Genomic DNA, 15,781 nt, shown 5'->3' with positions numbered 1-15,781 from the left:
AATTCCATATAATATTTTCTTATAAAAATAATATAATTTCATATAATATAATTAATATAATATAATATAATATAATAATAATAATAATAATATATAATATAATATAATATAATAATATAATAGAATTCATATAATATAATATTTAATATTTTCTTTATCTGCAAATTCAGTTTTTGTTCATTCTTGTTTAATGTTCATATTATGATGATCACATTCAAAGCGTGTAAACAGTTACCCAGCGTGTACCGAAGCTGGGAAAGTAGCCTTTCAGCCAACAATGTCTGAGCGCTTTGTGGCACAATGCTGCAACAGATCATTTTGACTTAGTTTCTTATTTTATTTTTTTTCGGTAATGTTCTGGCGTCTACAGTAATTTTAATCGACCATACCTTGTATAGTTTGCTTCTCCATTACAGTAAGCTGCTGCAGAAGAGTATTTGAAATGGCGTAGCGGACATGGCGCTCGTTGTGTGATCATGCGATCCTGATTCGACTAAGTTCCTGAGATGAGAAAACGTTTTGATAATGAGGCTATAGCATCTAGTGTTGATAACGTTGGAAAATGTTTCCGATCCAAATTTTGCGGACATGAAGTTCAAAGCCATGATACCAACTTCAGTTGATATCAAGCTTCCCATACCTAGTAGCGTTGACAGGGAGGTTCAGGGGGAATTTTTGGACTCGGACCGACATGATTGTAGGGGCTCACAACCTTTCTAAGAGAACCGGAATCTTAAAAAAACTACCGCGACCGCGTGTTATTTAGGTATAGTGCACTTAGCAGTATCGTGATTTGTGGCTCGGGATTTCATTGCTACCGGGCCCAAGTTATCTTCTCAACGGCTCTACCCACAGCTCAAGCTTAAATCTATTAGGTTACTATAATATCATATGTGTGTCGTCTTGAGTTAATGTAGATTGGCCTATAGCGCTATTGGATTGCGAATCCACGTAAGTTGGGAATCACTAAGTAACAATTACATTTTTCAGAGAGAATTGTTTCATTGCTAAGTATTGTGTAATAAAAAAACAGGGTAGCACATTGTACCGCATGCAGTAACTTGTTAGCTAAGTTGTAAAGGCATATAGTGGCAACTATGACATTTGATACTGGGTCATTTAAATCGTCGTTTTGGGAAAAAGATTTTTTAACTCAAAATGGATTTGAAACCCTAGTTACTCATATAAAAACCGGACAACGGTCGTGCAAATGGTTGGAAGACTATTTGAAACAACGTGCAAAAGCTGAAGATGACTATGCAAAGGCACTGTTAAAAATATCAAAGTAAGATTTTTTTTATCTGGTATCATGAGTCAATTTGATAGATGTTTGCTGGTACAACCCTTCATTTTCTAAGATTTTCTTTGTTTGTGTTCCGTTTATCTACAATTGCAAAATGCATTAGATATTGAAAAAAGCACCAACTTAAATCTTTACAAAACATATATCATTGTGAAACTATTGAAGGTCAGCCTAATGGGTTGGTAGTTCGCTGAACAAACACTAGCAATGATGCTGTTTAAAGGTGTAGCCTATTGGGTAAGATTCTCAAATGGTGTGTCACCATCAAGCATTATTTACAATGCAGAAGTATGACTAGGTTATCGAATCCAGTGGGTTGGTGAATAATGCAATGAGTGTAATGTGATAGACATAATGAGAGACCAAATAGTCTAGCTAGATAGTTTTTGTGCACAGTTCAGTGATTATTGTTTTTTATTTATCAACTAGAAAAGTCCTCTTTTTTTGTGCTTTTTTTTTACACGAAACCGTTCTTTTCTAGTGTATAAAATGGGTTCAAGGCTAGCTTGCTCATATCATAACAACAACAAAAATGCGAAAATAAAATTGCGCTTAAATAGCAATTTCACTGTGTCGTATTCAAAGGTCAACGATAAACGAATTTGGATTGTTGCGAAGAGCATTAGAAGAACTTCGATCAGAGGCCGAAGCAGAAGCAACACTTCACTTGTCCATTGCAACAAAGATACAAGAAGAAAGCTCGAAGCTTGAAAAATTTAAAGAGAAGTAAACTTTAAATTTCATCAACTTCGCTTATATTTTAACAATGTTTATACTAATAATGAATTTTATGATTTCATGTGGAAATAACATAGAGAGTTTTGATGACACCGAGTGAATGAAAACACAGCATGTAACATACACGCATATACCCTGCACAGGTTGCTAAGGCAGTTACAATACTACTTATTGGTAAAGTGTATTATGTACTGACAGTACGGTATATTGTAAGTTAAATCTTTACACCTCCAATTTGCACCTCTGCTCAAAAGTACAGTATTTACAATGAAACTACTGTACTTCAACAAATCATCTCTTAGGTGCCCAAATGATGTTATGTCTAACTGACACTTGACAGATGTTGCTATTTTCAAATCTTTCGATCTGGAAACATTCACAAACGGCGTAAGATAAATCAAACAAAGAATCTTTGTTCTGTAAGCAACTGTGGCTATTCTGTGGATTATTTTAACGACATTATAAAACAGGCTATATCCAGCCAATCAAATTGATCTGTTACATTGATTGGACATCTGAAGACATGGAATCAACGTAAAAAAAAACACTTTTTCCACTGGGGAAGCGTTTTATATGATGTGTCTTATCCTGAAAGCAAAGAAAGGCTGGATTCCAATTTGGTTAAACAATCATTGATTAGCTATAAGCTATCTATAAAAAAAAACAATGCTTTTGTACAAAAATACAATTTGATTGAAAAGATCGATCTGGAAATGGAAATGAATGTCAGAAATTGCTGCTCAGAGAAGAGAAATTGTCAGTCATGTTATTCTAGTTTTTTTATTTCTTAAAACTGGGTTGCCTTTTTTGCGGATTAGTGCTCCTGTTATTACGCATGATATTAATCCTTTTGCTGATAACACTGTTTGTCTTATAAAGAGCTAAGAGCAACGTACATCTACGATTGATATATCGCTACATAAAAACACATTTTATTGTAATAACTACGTCCTCAGTTTAAAACGTTTTTAGTTCATGCAACAAAGCATGACATAGTAGGCTACAGTAGGCTTGGACTATAGTGCAATAAATGTATTATCAAAACAATGTGCATCCAAATGTCTATACTGAAAAGAAATACTGTGATGAAAAATCCAAAAAGCCTTGTATTTGCAGACAAAGAGAAGAACGTAAAAAGAATGAAGAAATAGTTCACAAATCTCACAAAACGAAAGCAGATTTGTATCGACGGATGCAACACTGCAAGTGAGTAAACATGAGTAAACACACTACCACCTTGTGCTTTCTGACTTGCCAATTTCAGTATCATTGTAATTTTTACTTAGTTGGCCTATGCTCACCATAAGTAGTGCATTAGGTCAGTGCTCTTCAACCGGGTATACTGTAGTGTATACCCAAGTGTATACCAGATCAAAACTAGGGTATACAGCTGGAGAAGGGTATACGAAGGGTATACAGCTTAGATTTGTGATAGTGGAAGTTACAACAGAGGTACGGTGGCTATCGCAAGGGAAAGTTCTTTCCCGTGTGTTTGAACTTTGCGAACAATTGGGGGCATTTTACACTGAACACGGAGACCCAAGGGCTTCCAAGTTTTGTGACATATTCTGGATTGCAAAATTGGAATACTTGGCCTCGATTTTTGATCGTTTGAAACAAGTGAACATCAGTCTTCAAGGGAGAGGGGGTGATATATTTCGGTCAACTAGCAAGATCCATGCGCTGAAGATGAAAATTGCACTCCGGAAAAAGAGTACTTTGTCGAGGAATTTCAATGACTTTCCTGTATTAAGTCAATACATGAAAGAGTCTCTGGGAGTTTGAGGATGTTTCTACTGAAGATAACTTGTCTGCCTTTATTGTTGGTCACCTGAAATTACTTGCTGACAATTTGACTACGTATTTTCCTGAAGATAACGAACAATGTCTGGAAGCAAACTCGTGGATTATCCAACCATTTAATGATGAACCAACTGAGGATGAGGAATTATTGGAACTACGGGCTGATTTAAATCAAACATACTCATTCCGAAAAGTGGATTACACAGAATGTTGGGTTTCTCTTCTTGAATTTCTCGAATACAAAAATCTCGCGCAAAAAGCCATTGATGTCTTGGTGCAGGTGCCTAGGCCTATCACTCATTTGTGTGAAGAAGGATTTTCCCGTCTTGTTGAGATCAAGTCAAACAAACGAAACTCGATACTTGACATTGATTCTTTAATGCGGGGAGGAATAGAGAAAGAGCTAACACCACGTTATGTCCAACTTGCCGAAACAATGCAACAACAAGCTAGTCATTAAATCAACTTAAATTTTGACATTTTTTGCACTTTTGCATGCGTAGTTTCTTGTGCCCAGTTCAAGACTACTATAATCACTTTAACAAATAATCACTATAATCACTTTATTTCCTGTGCACAATTAAACATTGCTATTTGCGAGGTATACAAAGTTATTAAAAATTGAAAAAAGGTGTACCACGGACAAAAAGGTTGAAGAGCACTGCATTAGGTTATATCAACGCTTAAAAGTCATTGTTCTATTCAAAGTATTGAATCGTCCATTATTCCGTTGTTTAGGTGTCTAAGCTTGCAAGAAAACGATGATACAGCTTTTTTGTCTTTGTTAATGAACCCACTATCATGTTTAACAAAGCTTTATAAAGTTCATAAACTTATCGGAATTTTTATCACAGGAAAGTTACTTGCGTTTCCAATAATCATTGGTCGATAGAACTTACCACAGTCAAATTTCATATACCGTACATTAAGTCGACACATACCTTCAAATGCTCTACCATCTACGCTCTACTACATCAAAGTCACATGCTTTTATGATAGACCGCTTCAGTTGACAAAAATATAATTGATGGAAGAAAATATGTTTGCTAGCCACCGTCATGCAGTCATTTGTTTATGTTTATGTTTAACATTATGTTTAACGTTTTTGTGCAGGAGTACGTATGAAAGCAAATTTAAAGCGGCAGAAAAAGCCGAATCAGATGCGAACAAAATCAAGTTCGGTCCAAAACAAAAGGAAGCAGAAAAAGCTCGCAAGCAAGCACTTCAAACTCGCGGCAGCGCTATAAAAGCGGATGAAGATTATAAAACCTCAGTGGTTTCAGTTGAAGCGGCTCGGCGGCAATGGGTAATGATTTTATCGATAAAACTGTGTCTATGTAATGTAGATCGATTGTTTTTCACAGTTTATTTTTGCTATTCTTTTTTACCTTCACCTAATCGCAATTTGCCACACCAGCTATAGGTGCATCCTATCTTTCCTGATTTAGTGAATTTATGTCCTTGATAAGGATATTTACTTCAGAGCCTACATTTTACCCCACTTAAAAATCTTTGATTCAGTTAAGATGAACTTACCCTAAACAGTACTAATTATTTTAAAAAGTACTTCCTAGCATAAAACGAACAACACTTTATAGATTTTATTAGCAGAAACAGATCAGAAGCACATATTGAGTGCCACAATTTCTCCAAACTTGATTTGAAATGCGTTTCTCAAACAACACAAAACATGTAGTTATTTTGCGCCATTTGGTTGTAATCGTTAAATCTCAAACTTAAAAATAAACCATTTCTCGGTTACACAAGTCGCAGCCCTAAAAAGGTGCTTTAAGTGCAGTAGCCTACTGCAAATTCACGTTGCTAACAATGAATGCATCCGTGGTTTAACAAATGTAGCCTACATGCAAACAAGGCATGAAGAGAACTTACAAAAGATGGATATCAACAAACACTGTGCGTACAGTTTCAACTGTGGCTGACTTCAGGCTTAAGCAATGACTTCCGGGTTTGGCGACGTATTACTAGTGACGTAGTGGTTGGCTTTAATTTAGATTTTGTGGTTACTAATTTCCTTTGTGGTTTCATTCCACATTTGCGTTGTAACAAAAAGTAGAGGCATACTTCGACTTCATGTCTTTGTGCAAGAGACCCAGGCAAAAGACCACTGACTAAAGTGGCTTATGTTCTGTAGAGAGAATAACACGCACACAAGTTCTTCAGAATTTTATCGTTTTAGATTTGTGGTGTGAAAATGGCTGATTTTATACGATACCACCTCAAACCAAAAACTGCAATATCATATCAATATTTTTTTTATAATTTTATAACAATAAGTAGAGATTTTCGTAATACAATTTGTGCTCAAGTGGCTGCATTATATAGCCGTTAGAGACAGGCACTCGAAAGGTTGTCAGTTCAAAGCCTTTTGATAGCACAAACTGCTGTGTTTTGGCAATATACTTCAAACACGCTTTGAGCAAAGCATGAAGATTGGTTTTATTGTTTTCAGTTTACCTTACTTGATACCTTCATTCTTCAGCACCAAACAAACTGTTAGATCATAAACTTTGTATTGATTTAAAAGCAGCCTGTGTTCTCTGAATAACGGCATGAGAGCAAATAGAAAGAAACGAAAAACACAAAACTTTTAGTTATTGGTTAATATTAGGCTATAAACTTTTTACTTTGGTGTTGTCTTTAAAATTGAATGCCTAACACCAGTAGTGGTGTTGTGGTGCCAAAGTGTGTCGAAACTCTGCTCTGCCAATTTTTTTGCTGGAAATCCAAAAAAAAACTGGCAACACTGATATGAGTAAAAATGTTGGTGATTTTATGAGGTGAAACCAAAGTTTGATTGGCTTCTAATCTTAAGCCCAGCAAAACTTTGGTATCTATAAAATTTCTACTATACACCTGCCTAACACAAGAATTCAAAGCATTACAGCCAACACAATACCAATGTAGCCTATTTCAACTCTGGGAATAAATGGTTGTAGTTTATGAAAAGATTGCTCGACAACATTAAGCAACGCTTCGAAAAGGAAGTTTTGGTAGTCTTACGGTATTTTGAAAGAACATTTGTGAACTGTAACAATCTTGTCCATAGTAGCCTACTTCTCATTCATCACAGAAAATCTTCAATTACCTGTGCTGTGGTGATGTCATATTGAAGGCTCAACCCTCAGGATATGCGTTTGAGCAACGCACTTCAGAGGCAGGTCTTTATAGAGATGTACCTAGTAGAATAAGTAGATGAAGTGATTTACATACAACAACACTTTGCAGGAGCAAAAGGTCAAAATCGTACCCTGTAACCAGGTGAATAAGCATATTTTAATTGTTAAAGCCTCCACAAGTTTGCAAAACTTTTGAATTCAGCTTCCAGAGACTTTCTCAGACTGAGAAGAAGTATCCTTACAATCATTCACAGGATGAGAAAAAAATTATTTTTCAATTGAAGCGTTTAGAACGAAAAGTGACTAAGTCACATTTTCACTCGAATTGAGTTAATTACAAAAACGTATTGCTTTCATTGTCCTTTGTCACCAGACACAAAAATATTTTGGTATAAAGGTTGCTAAGCCATCATTTTCGAATACAGGTTTTGAGCGGAAAGGTGATTTTTTCTTCTAAAAGTAGCTAAGTCCGTTCTGACCAATAGCGTCGAGTCATTTAACCACGTGACATGATTTTTATTTTACTTTTTGATCGGTTTCCATTTTAGAGGATATAAAGTCATTAGCTGGTTACTGGTTATTTAGACTGGGACACTGCCTCTGGTTTAGGTAGGGTAGGTGAAGAATTAGGATCATTGGTAGTGTTAAGAAAGGTAGTGTTTTTATCAGCTTTTAATTGTAGATATTTTGCAAATAAGTGATCAAATACCGATAGTATTTATAGGCCTGCTGCTTTCGAATCAAATTCAGCAGTCCACAGGTCCAGTTTGCAAGACGTTTAGCAGTGCAGACTTCAACATTCATGGGACATGATTAGGCTATTCGATGGAGTGTTGGTGCCAGCAGATAACGAAATGAAGTACACTTAACCTAAGATTAAGTAGCCTATTAGATTGGACTATTATTTTTATAACTTATTCTGTAAAGGTCCTAGCCTATCTACCAGTCTTCTTTACTTCTATACTACACTACTAATGAAGGGAAGAAGGTTTTGAGAGTGTACCCAATTACTATTATGTAGTCTAGTAGGCCTAACCCAATTATTATTCTACTGTACGTTGCCAATGAAGGTGGGGAAGTCTCTGTACTTTACCTGTTTTTCACCCCATTAATTACCAGTAACAGTTATTATGTGCTACCAGCCTAATTTTTTCAAGATATTTCTAACCCAAAATAATTCTTTGCAGATTATTCCAATGTAATATTAGTACGAGGTTTGAAGAAATATATTTAAATAGCTTACTTTACAGTAGTATCTGGAGTAAGAGATGGCAAATTCTGTTAGGCCTATAAAACACTTAAAAGTGCTTAAGTCCATCATTTGTGTCTAAAAGTGCCTAAGTCCAGCAATTTTGAAGAAAAGTGCATAAGTCCAAAAAAGAATATTATCAATATTTTTTGACAAGTTCATCTAAAAAATCAATTAATAGTGCAATCAGAACTAGGTTGGGGTTGTAGACACTGACATACGGTAAAAACAAAAAAATCTTTTAAATCTTGATTTTACAATGCAATTGAATACTGTACATGTCAATATCTCCTTAGTAGTATTTTGTGACTTAGTCACTTTTCGTTCTAAACGCTTCAATTTACTTTTGTATGCTGAAGTCTTTTACAAAAAAAATCACCAAGCTATGATACGTATCCCTATCCGCGTGTGGAAGAGGATTGTAAAATATGAAACATTTTTCTCTTTTTACATTTTACAACCTGAAATTTACATTCATTTTCATCATTGTAGATGCAAGATCACGAAACTTCTTGTGGAGATTTCGAAAGAATGGAAAAAGAAAGAATAAAATTCATGAGAAATTCTGTTTGGGTTTTCACAAATCTCGTGTCTGACTTGTGCTGCCGTTTAGACGACAGCAGAGAGAAGATAAGACTGGTCACAGAGAAATGTGACGAAAACGATGATATAAAAGAATTCATTGCACAAAAATCTACTTCCACCCAACCATTGCTTCCTGTTGAATACACACCTTGCGAATCCATGAATTCTCAAGCCGGACTTTCGGCACACACCGATACGAAGCCGCAAGCAGCTAACGGTTCACAGGCTATTTACGAAATGGGTGACGACCCTTCGCAAACGTACACCGCCATTTATGCATATACCCCTACAAATGGAGACGAAATCGAATTACACGCTGGGGACATTATTAAATCAATTTCTTCTCCTGAATCGGGATGGCTAAATGGTATGAACATGCGTTCCAAAGCAACAGGTTTGCTACCACTCAATTATGTTGAACTAACTTAGCATCTTTTATGGCTATCTTGAAGTAATACAGTTCCTTTACGTCAGGGGTTCTTAAATTTTTTTTAGCTGCGCCCCTTTTGACGTCACTTGTAAAACTTTGTGCCCCATTTTCTCGTTTGAGTTATAAATCAAAGTCAAACTACGCAAATTCCCATGTTTTGGATTTTAGAACACAGTTTGTTATTTTTCATCATACATAATTCAAAAAGTAAAATGCATCCCGATCTACCCTTCCTCGCATTAATTAGAAGGATGCAGCTGCTTATTCAAAGCCAGCAGTTTAATTCGTGGCTTAATTGAAGACGCTATACGCATCCGCACAACCGCACTGCATATCGTATCCGCATGTCAGGTTCCGAGCTTGTGTTTTCACACTTGCAAGTGCAGAAAACTCACTTTCGTACAAAATAACGTCACAAACAGCGAATGTGACCGAACAATGAATTAAACAACAACCGCAAGAATAAACGCTGGAAACTAAAGTAAAAACTATATCATATTACTGGTCAATAATCGTGACACAAGGTAAATTGTTACCAACGTTTTTGCTCACGACTTGTATAATACAATAGCATACTAATGCAAGAACCTTCCATTATCGCGCTTCCTTAAAGAATCATCACCCCTCCAAGGGGGGTGCGCCCCCCAGTTTAAGAACTATTTCTTTAAGTAAGCTTTTCATATGTATCAACAGTAATTATGAAAAGACAACCTTTTTCTCCACAAGTGTTTAACAATTGCACGTGTTATTTGTTCTTTAAAAGCTCTACCCTATGTATTTCACTTATGCTGTTACTTTACCGTGTTCCAATTAAATCAATTTTTCAAATTTTTTAACTTTTTGCTTATACAAATGGGAGAACTGAGACAATACTTTTAAATAAAAACTGTGTTGGTCAACATGTCTTGCACTAAGTTGCAACAAAAATTTAATGAAACGGAAACTGCATTGACTTTATCACATTATCAAAAGTAGGCTACATGGTTAAAATATCTGTTGTTGCATCTCAAACACTGAAACCATAGGGTTCTAGGTTTTTGAAATTTCTTTGTCTTTTTCTCGTAACTGTTAACTAGGACTAAGCTACCACAAGATGTTACGAGTGATAATTAGTTTTTATTCCGACGTTTAGTCCATAACACGACTGGCGTTATGAAAGGATTAGAATAAGTAAAGCCTGCTTGTTTTTGCATGAAAACGTGTGTTTTTAATACTGTGCATTGCTGAGAGTTTAAAGTCATTTTGAATGTATAGGCTAGTATTGTTGTTATTACAATATCAGGGGTGTGCAACCTTTGTTACAGGAGGGCCAGATATAAATAATTGGGTGAAACCGCGGGCCGCACGTTTATTTAACATATGATTTCTAGTAGTTGCAGGCACAAAAGAGTAGTTTTTCTTGCTATTCATGTTATTCTTATATTGGGGGTTATCTCCTTCCAGAAATGATAAGTTAGGACGCATAAATTTCTGAAGAAAACTGCTATTCAAATTTATTGTCACACTGTCTTTAAACGTGCTCAGTGAGAAGTTTGCAGCTGGCTTCTTTTCCTGACGGCTTTTCCAAATTTACTTTAATGGAAGTGATCGCAATTCGAAGTCCATTTTCCAAGTGTTGGTCTGTCAGAACCGATCAATAGGGAGATTTCATGACGCCTGTTTTAGAAAAAAATGTTCACACAAATACGTTGAGCCAAAAAGTGCCATTTTTGAAGCCATGGATTTTTGAAATGTGGAAAGTCATCTTGGTTGAAATGTTTTCGGTAAAAATCGCCAAGATTCTTTTTTAAATACTTTGCTTTCAAATCCTTTTTCTCTTGAAGATCAATCAGTTCAAGTTGGATATCAGCTGGTGCTTTGTCAATGTCCGTGTTGAATGGCGAAGAGAATATACCAAACAAATGTTCATGAGATTTGAAGTCCTTGAAACGAGCCAAAAATTCATACAACAATTTTTCAAATTTAGTTTTCTTCTCCGGATGCATTCCATAGTCTCTCAAAGTTGGAAAGTGGAAAAGATGTCCTGTCTGTATGTGAGCTTTCCAAAGTCGTACTTTGTTCATAATGCCTTTTATGTGACCATACATTTTTAAAAATAATTGATTAAACTACCATTCAACGTTTTATAGGCAGAGAAAACTTTTTCTCGAACCGTAGAAAATTTCATGATCAGATCACCGCTTCAATGCGTGATGGAAAGCTACAGATAAATCTGCATCTGGCATTACAGAGTGTAAAAACAGTGTTGCAGAACGCGTTTTCGAATATTAAATTCTCATCAGTGCAACTACGTTTATGAACGCAATAACAACGGTTAACTTTAAACTCAATACAATACATTACAAACATTATAAGGACATATTCTCAGTGTTCAATTGAATATTAATAAATCCAGAGACATCAGAATAGAAAATTAAATACAATGGATTGGCGGTGGCCGGTGGGAGACTTCTAAAATGGTTAACAGAAGGTGCGAAATCTACAATATTCCACTCCACAATGAATTGTTCAAACGTACCAGACTAAACTAAATTACCGTATAAACATGTTTCGCGGGCCGCACACAATTCAAAATTGGCACATCTTCGCGGGCCACATAATTTTTCTTCGCGGGCCACATTTGGCCCGCGGGCCGCACGTTGCACACCCCTGCAATAGGTAATAAATTAATTTGTGGAAAACAACTATGGTAGTTTATGAAAACTAAGCCTACTTTACTATCCAGAACGTGTTAGAAATTATTTAATGTCTGTGGTGACTTTTTTGTATATTATGCAAACTTTTATAAAATCTGTTATGCTTCAAAGATAAATTTGTGTTTTTTTGTTTATTACAGTGATTTTTTTTACATACCTACAGTGTAATCTCTATATGTTGGTATTCATTACCCGATCTGTGCAGTTTTTTGTTTCATGCAATAAACAGAGCAGTATGTCGTCTTTTTTTTACCTGGATAACTGTTTGGGTTGGATGTAACATGCTGTATATTATCTTTGGTTGTTATTTATGCTTGCGATTTTGGAAGTCACAATACGAGAAGCAATGAAAATTAACTTATTTAATAATTGTACATAGAAACCATCTGTAGCAAAAGCTCGTGATAAACCGGCTATTACCACAGCAAACTAGCAGCACTAGGCTCAAACGGATGGTTTGTATTTGCAGTTGTGAAATAAGTAACGACGATCCTGCTAAAAGCGAAACTTAATCTGTTATCGAAAATTACGCTTGGCAGATGCAAACAATTAATGAGCATTTCCTCTGCAAGTTTATTAAAAACTTTCTCAAACAAATGAACAGCCTACATTTCTTTTTATGCAGATCCAATATTTAAATTAAATAGCAATATTTTGATAGCAAGATGACTGCGTTAAGGCACTAAAAAGCTACAATGTTAAAAGATTCATAATTGTTTTGACTTCTTCTGAAAATTTATACGCAATCAAAAAATTTGACAGAATAGGTTTTTAAATTGCAGGACTTGGATAGTGTTAAATGGTTGCATTATAATGATAATTACCAGCTAGAAAACGTGATTTTTTGCGCATTGATTCCACGCCTGCAGAATCAATGCAAAACGGACCAATCGCGACGGCTGAGTTGTAATATATGCATACATTTTTTGTGTCATGTTAATATAACCAACAAGCTTTGTGGCGTACAATGAAACCTCGTCTTCAGTTCATTCTTTGTGCACACTTGACACAACACACAAAGGTCAGTGATGTAAATTCGTGTCTTTGCATATGAAGAAGCTGACAAAAACGCATTTTCAAAGGTTTGTTCAGTAGTCGACTTCTTGATGTCACTGAGATAACTTCCATCCTTTTAGTTTCACCACGGTGCTTTACTGCCACTTTGCGGAAAGATTAACGAAGATTTTCAAACTTTTGCCTGCTGTAGTGACGATAGGCCTAGTGACCGATCAGCATTGTGTGGGGTTATCACTATCAGATCAGTTAACATCCTACTGTTTCATATACTGTACTGGATTATTGTGTTTTAAAATTACAGTAGTTATCTATAAATAACACTAAAACTATAGGCAAAACGTTATAGAACTATTTGGAAAACAATACAAAAAGTATACCTTTTTGTAGAATGTAGGCTACAGCACGCAAGCTAACTTCTTGAGAAAAATAATTTATTTTAAAGTTTAATTATGGTTTAATAACTTGATTATGTAGTTTGAATTGCTACAATAATTTTGCACCAACATATTTCGTATTGTGAATAAACCCTTTCCGTTTCGTCGTATAGACGTACACTTTCCTTAGTGTTTTAAGAGGTCAATGATTTTCCCAAACGGTTCTTTCGTTTTCTCTGTGTTTTTCAACCAACCTTTGTCATAAAAATAGAATATGAATACAACCTCACCAGCCATTCAAAGTGCATATAAAGTCAAAGGTTTACTTTTGACATACTTTGATTGAAGATATTGTATTTGCAACTGTGGCGGACGCTGCTGATTGGCATGCCCATCCATACACAGCCGTCAGTAGGACGACGACAATCCTATAGGCATGATTGAATGGCGAGGAGTGACCGGGACACGAGGTCTTCACTATTGATTTGTTTAAATTTTAACTGAGTAGCGCTGAACGACAGAATCCAACAAGAACACGGAATGAAAACACCAGAACAACTAACGATCCCACCACCAGAACTCTGTACTATGTGCTGTCATCCTACATGGTTAGCTTGACTTCAGAAATTAAGAATTTTTCTGAGTACTACTGAGTAAAACTGATTACCGCTAAGTCAGACTAAGTAACTAAAGTGAGTCAGGAATCATGGTTATAGTTGCGGAAGGATCCTAGTCGCTGTACACAGCCATGCAATGTAACATAAAGAAAAACCTACGTCTCCATGAAGCACAAGTCAGAATGCGATTAGGCATTCTTCCAAAAATTCATTGCTTACAATTCCCTAAATTTCTAAGCGAGACGCAGGATTGCGCTAAAAGTCCACTGTATTTGTACAAATCAAGTGGATTCCAGCGAGCGTGACGTCAGAGAGAGTGCTCGGGTGCTACACAACCAATCGCACCATGCACATCACACATTGTACACTGAGGAATATGAGCTTTTCGCTCAGTGGAAAGTGTTAGTTATTGTGATTTGTGAACACTATCTATAAAAGTGAGATCTTTATAATCAGATGTAGAGTTCAAGACAGTGCAACCAATGCTTTGTATGTAGCCCACGATTGTTGAATTGTCATGCACTTTGGTTTGGTCTTGCGAGTTTTGTCGCACTTTCACATTTTCATTGAGCCGTCGAAAGAAGATCTTGTGATGAATAACACAAATTTTCGAAAGGATTTAAAAAATATGTGAATGCAGCTGTAAACGTATTATGCCTCACTGTTTTTCTTTTTTTGAAAGGCCGTAAACGTGACAGTTTGTCAATCTGTACCAATCACTATGAAGTTATGATTACTGTACCGGAGGGGCCACATGGTACCTGAACAGTGAAAAGCTTTGTGCGTTCCGGTTGAAAGTGTTAGGTTGGAGAAGGCAAAGAGGCCAGTCTTTCAATTCACCTTCGAGCTTGTTTCTATGGAATCAGTAGCGTTAACATGGGGGTCTAGGGGGTAGTTTTGAACTCGGGCTTGGATGATTTTAGGAGCCCCTAAACTTTTCAAAGGGCCCGTAAACTTGAAGAAACCGCCGCTTATTCTTTGAATACAATGCGTTTTTCTTAGATGTGTCTTAATTTTGGGCCCGAAGATCCCATTGGTGCCGGGGCTAAATTATCTTCTAAACGGCCCCGCATGGAGTATTTTGTCAACAGCGGTGGCTTGTAACTGGCATCAAACTGACGTCATTTCGACCATCGATCACATTCGACCACTCAGCCAAATTATCATCAGCCAGCCAAGTGGTTCACCAGTTGTCAAAGTCAAACCCTGATCCTTACTTGGGTCTGATATTCTTTTATCGAGACTACGAATTGCAACCATGATATTTTACACAACAAGCTCAAATTATGAAGCTTATTACAAGATTACGACAATTTCGAGACACACATTTCAGAAATCCCTGCACTGCAATACAGGCTGGCGTAAACGAGATAGTTAGTGCGAATCCAAGGCCGTATTAAAAATCAGCTTGCTCGTACCAAACTTTAATTCACGTTTATTCAGTAGAGAGGATTTCTTAAGTGTAGAAAGAATCCAAAAAAACCAAGAATATTTAAAAAATGAACATACATTTACAATAAATGTTTTTTTTTATTTATTATTATTCATAAAATATTTTTTAAATGTTACATGCAAATTGAGTTTATTGGCCGGGAGAAAATTGTGGTTTGTTTGTTTGTTATAAACTTTCATGGAATGCTTTGCTGATAAATGAAAAAACAAAAAAAAAACAAGCTGCAAAGCCCGGATGCTTTTCCAAACGAGATGTTTTCCTTCCAGTTTTCATTGTAAGCCATATATTGGGTATAGAATTAATAATATGTGTTAAACTGATAAAACAAAAAGTTGAAAAATTTTCCAAGTCCAGTGTGATACATTTGAGATAATCGTTA

The 15,781-nt window shown here is 35.9% G+C and overlaps 1 protein-coding gene across 1 annotated transcript; it reads left to right on the top strand.

The window, feature by feature from the left end:
• Positions 1 to 1,002: 1,002 nt before the first annotated feature.
• LOC145769506 (proline-serine-threonine phosphatase-interacting protein 1-like) lies at positions 1,003 to 12,182 on the top strand. Its single transcript, XM_082581153.1, has 5 exons — positions 1,003 to 1,285; positions 1,889 to 2,029; positions 3,158 to 3,247; positions 4,958 to 5,150; positions 8,723 to 12,182. The coding sequence occupies exons 1-5, from the start codon at positions 1,098 to 1,100 to the stop codon at positions 9,242 to 9,244; spliced, it is 1,134 nt and encodes a 377-aa protein (XP_082437279.1). The 5' UTR covers positions 1,003 to 1,097; the 3' UTR covers positions 9,245 to 12,182.
• The last annotated feature ends 3,599 nt before the right edge of the window (positions 12,183 to 15,781 follow it).

This window comes from Aplidium turbinatum, chromosome 4, assembly GCF_918807975.1.
Source record: "Aplidium turbinatum chromosome 4, kaAplTurb1.1, whole genome shotgun sequence".
NCBI classification, from domain to species: domain Eukaryota; kingdom Metazoa; phylum Chordata; class Ascidiacea; order Aplousobranchia; family Polyclinidae; genus Aplidium; species Aplidium turbinatum.
The sequence above is the reverse complement of the archived record's forward strand: the minus strand, read 5'-3'. Positions and strand labels throughout refer to the sequence as shown.

Excerpts from the sequence above, each read along its gene's own strand:
- LOC145769506 (XM_082581153.1), top strand. The coding sequence starts at position 1,098 with ATGACATTTGATACTGGGTCATTTAAATCGTCGTTTTGGGAAAAAGAT. Across the intron at positions 1,286-1,888 it reads GCACTGTTAAAAATATCAAA|GTCAACGATAAACGAATTTG; the intron begins GTAAGATTTTTT and ends TCGTATTCAAAG. Across the intron at positions 3,248-4,957 it reads CGACGGATGCAACACTGCAA|GAGTACGTATGAAAGCAAAT; the intron begins GTGAGTAAACAT and ends GTTTTTGTGCAG.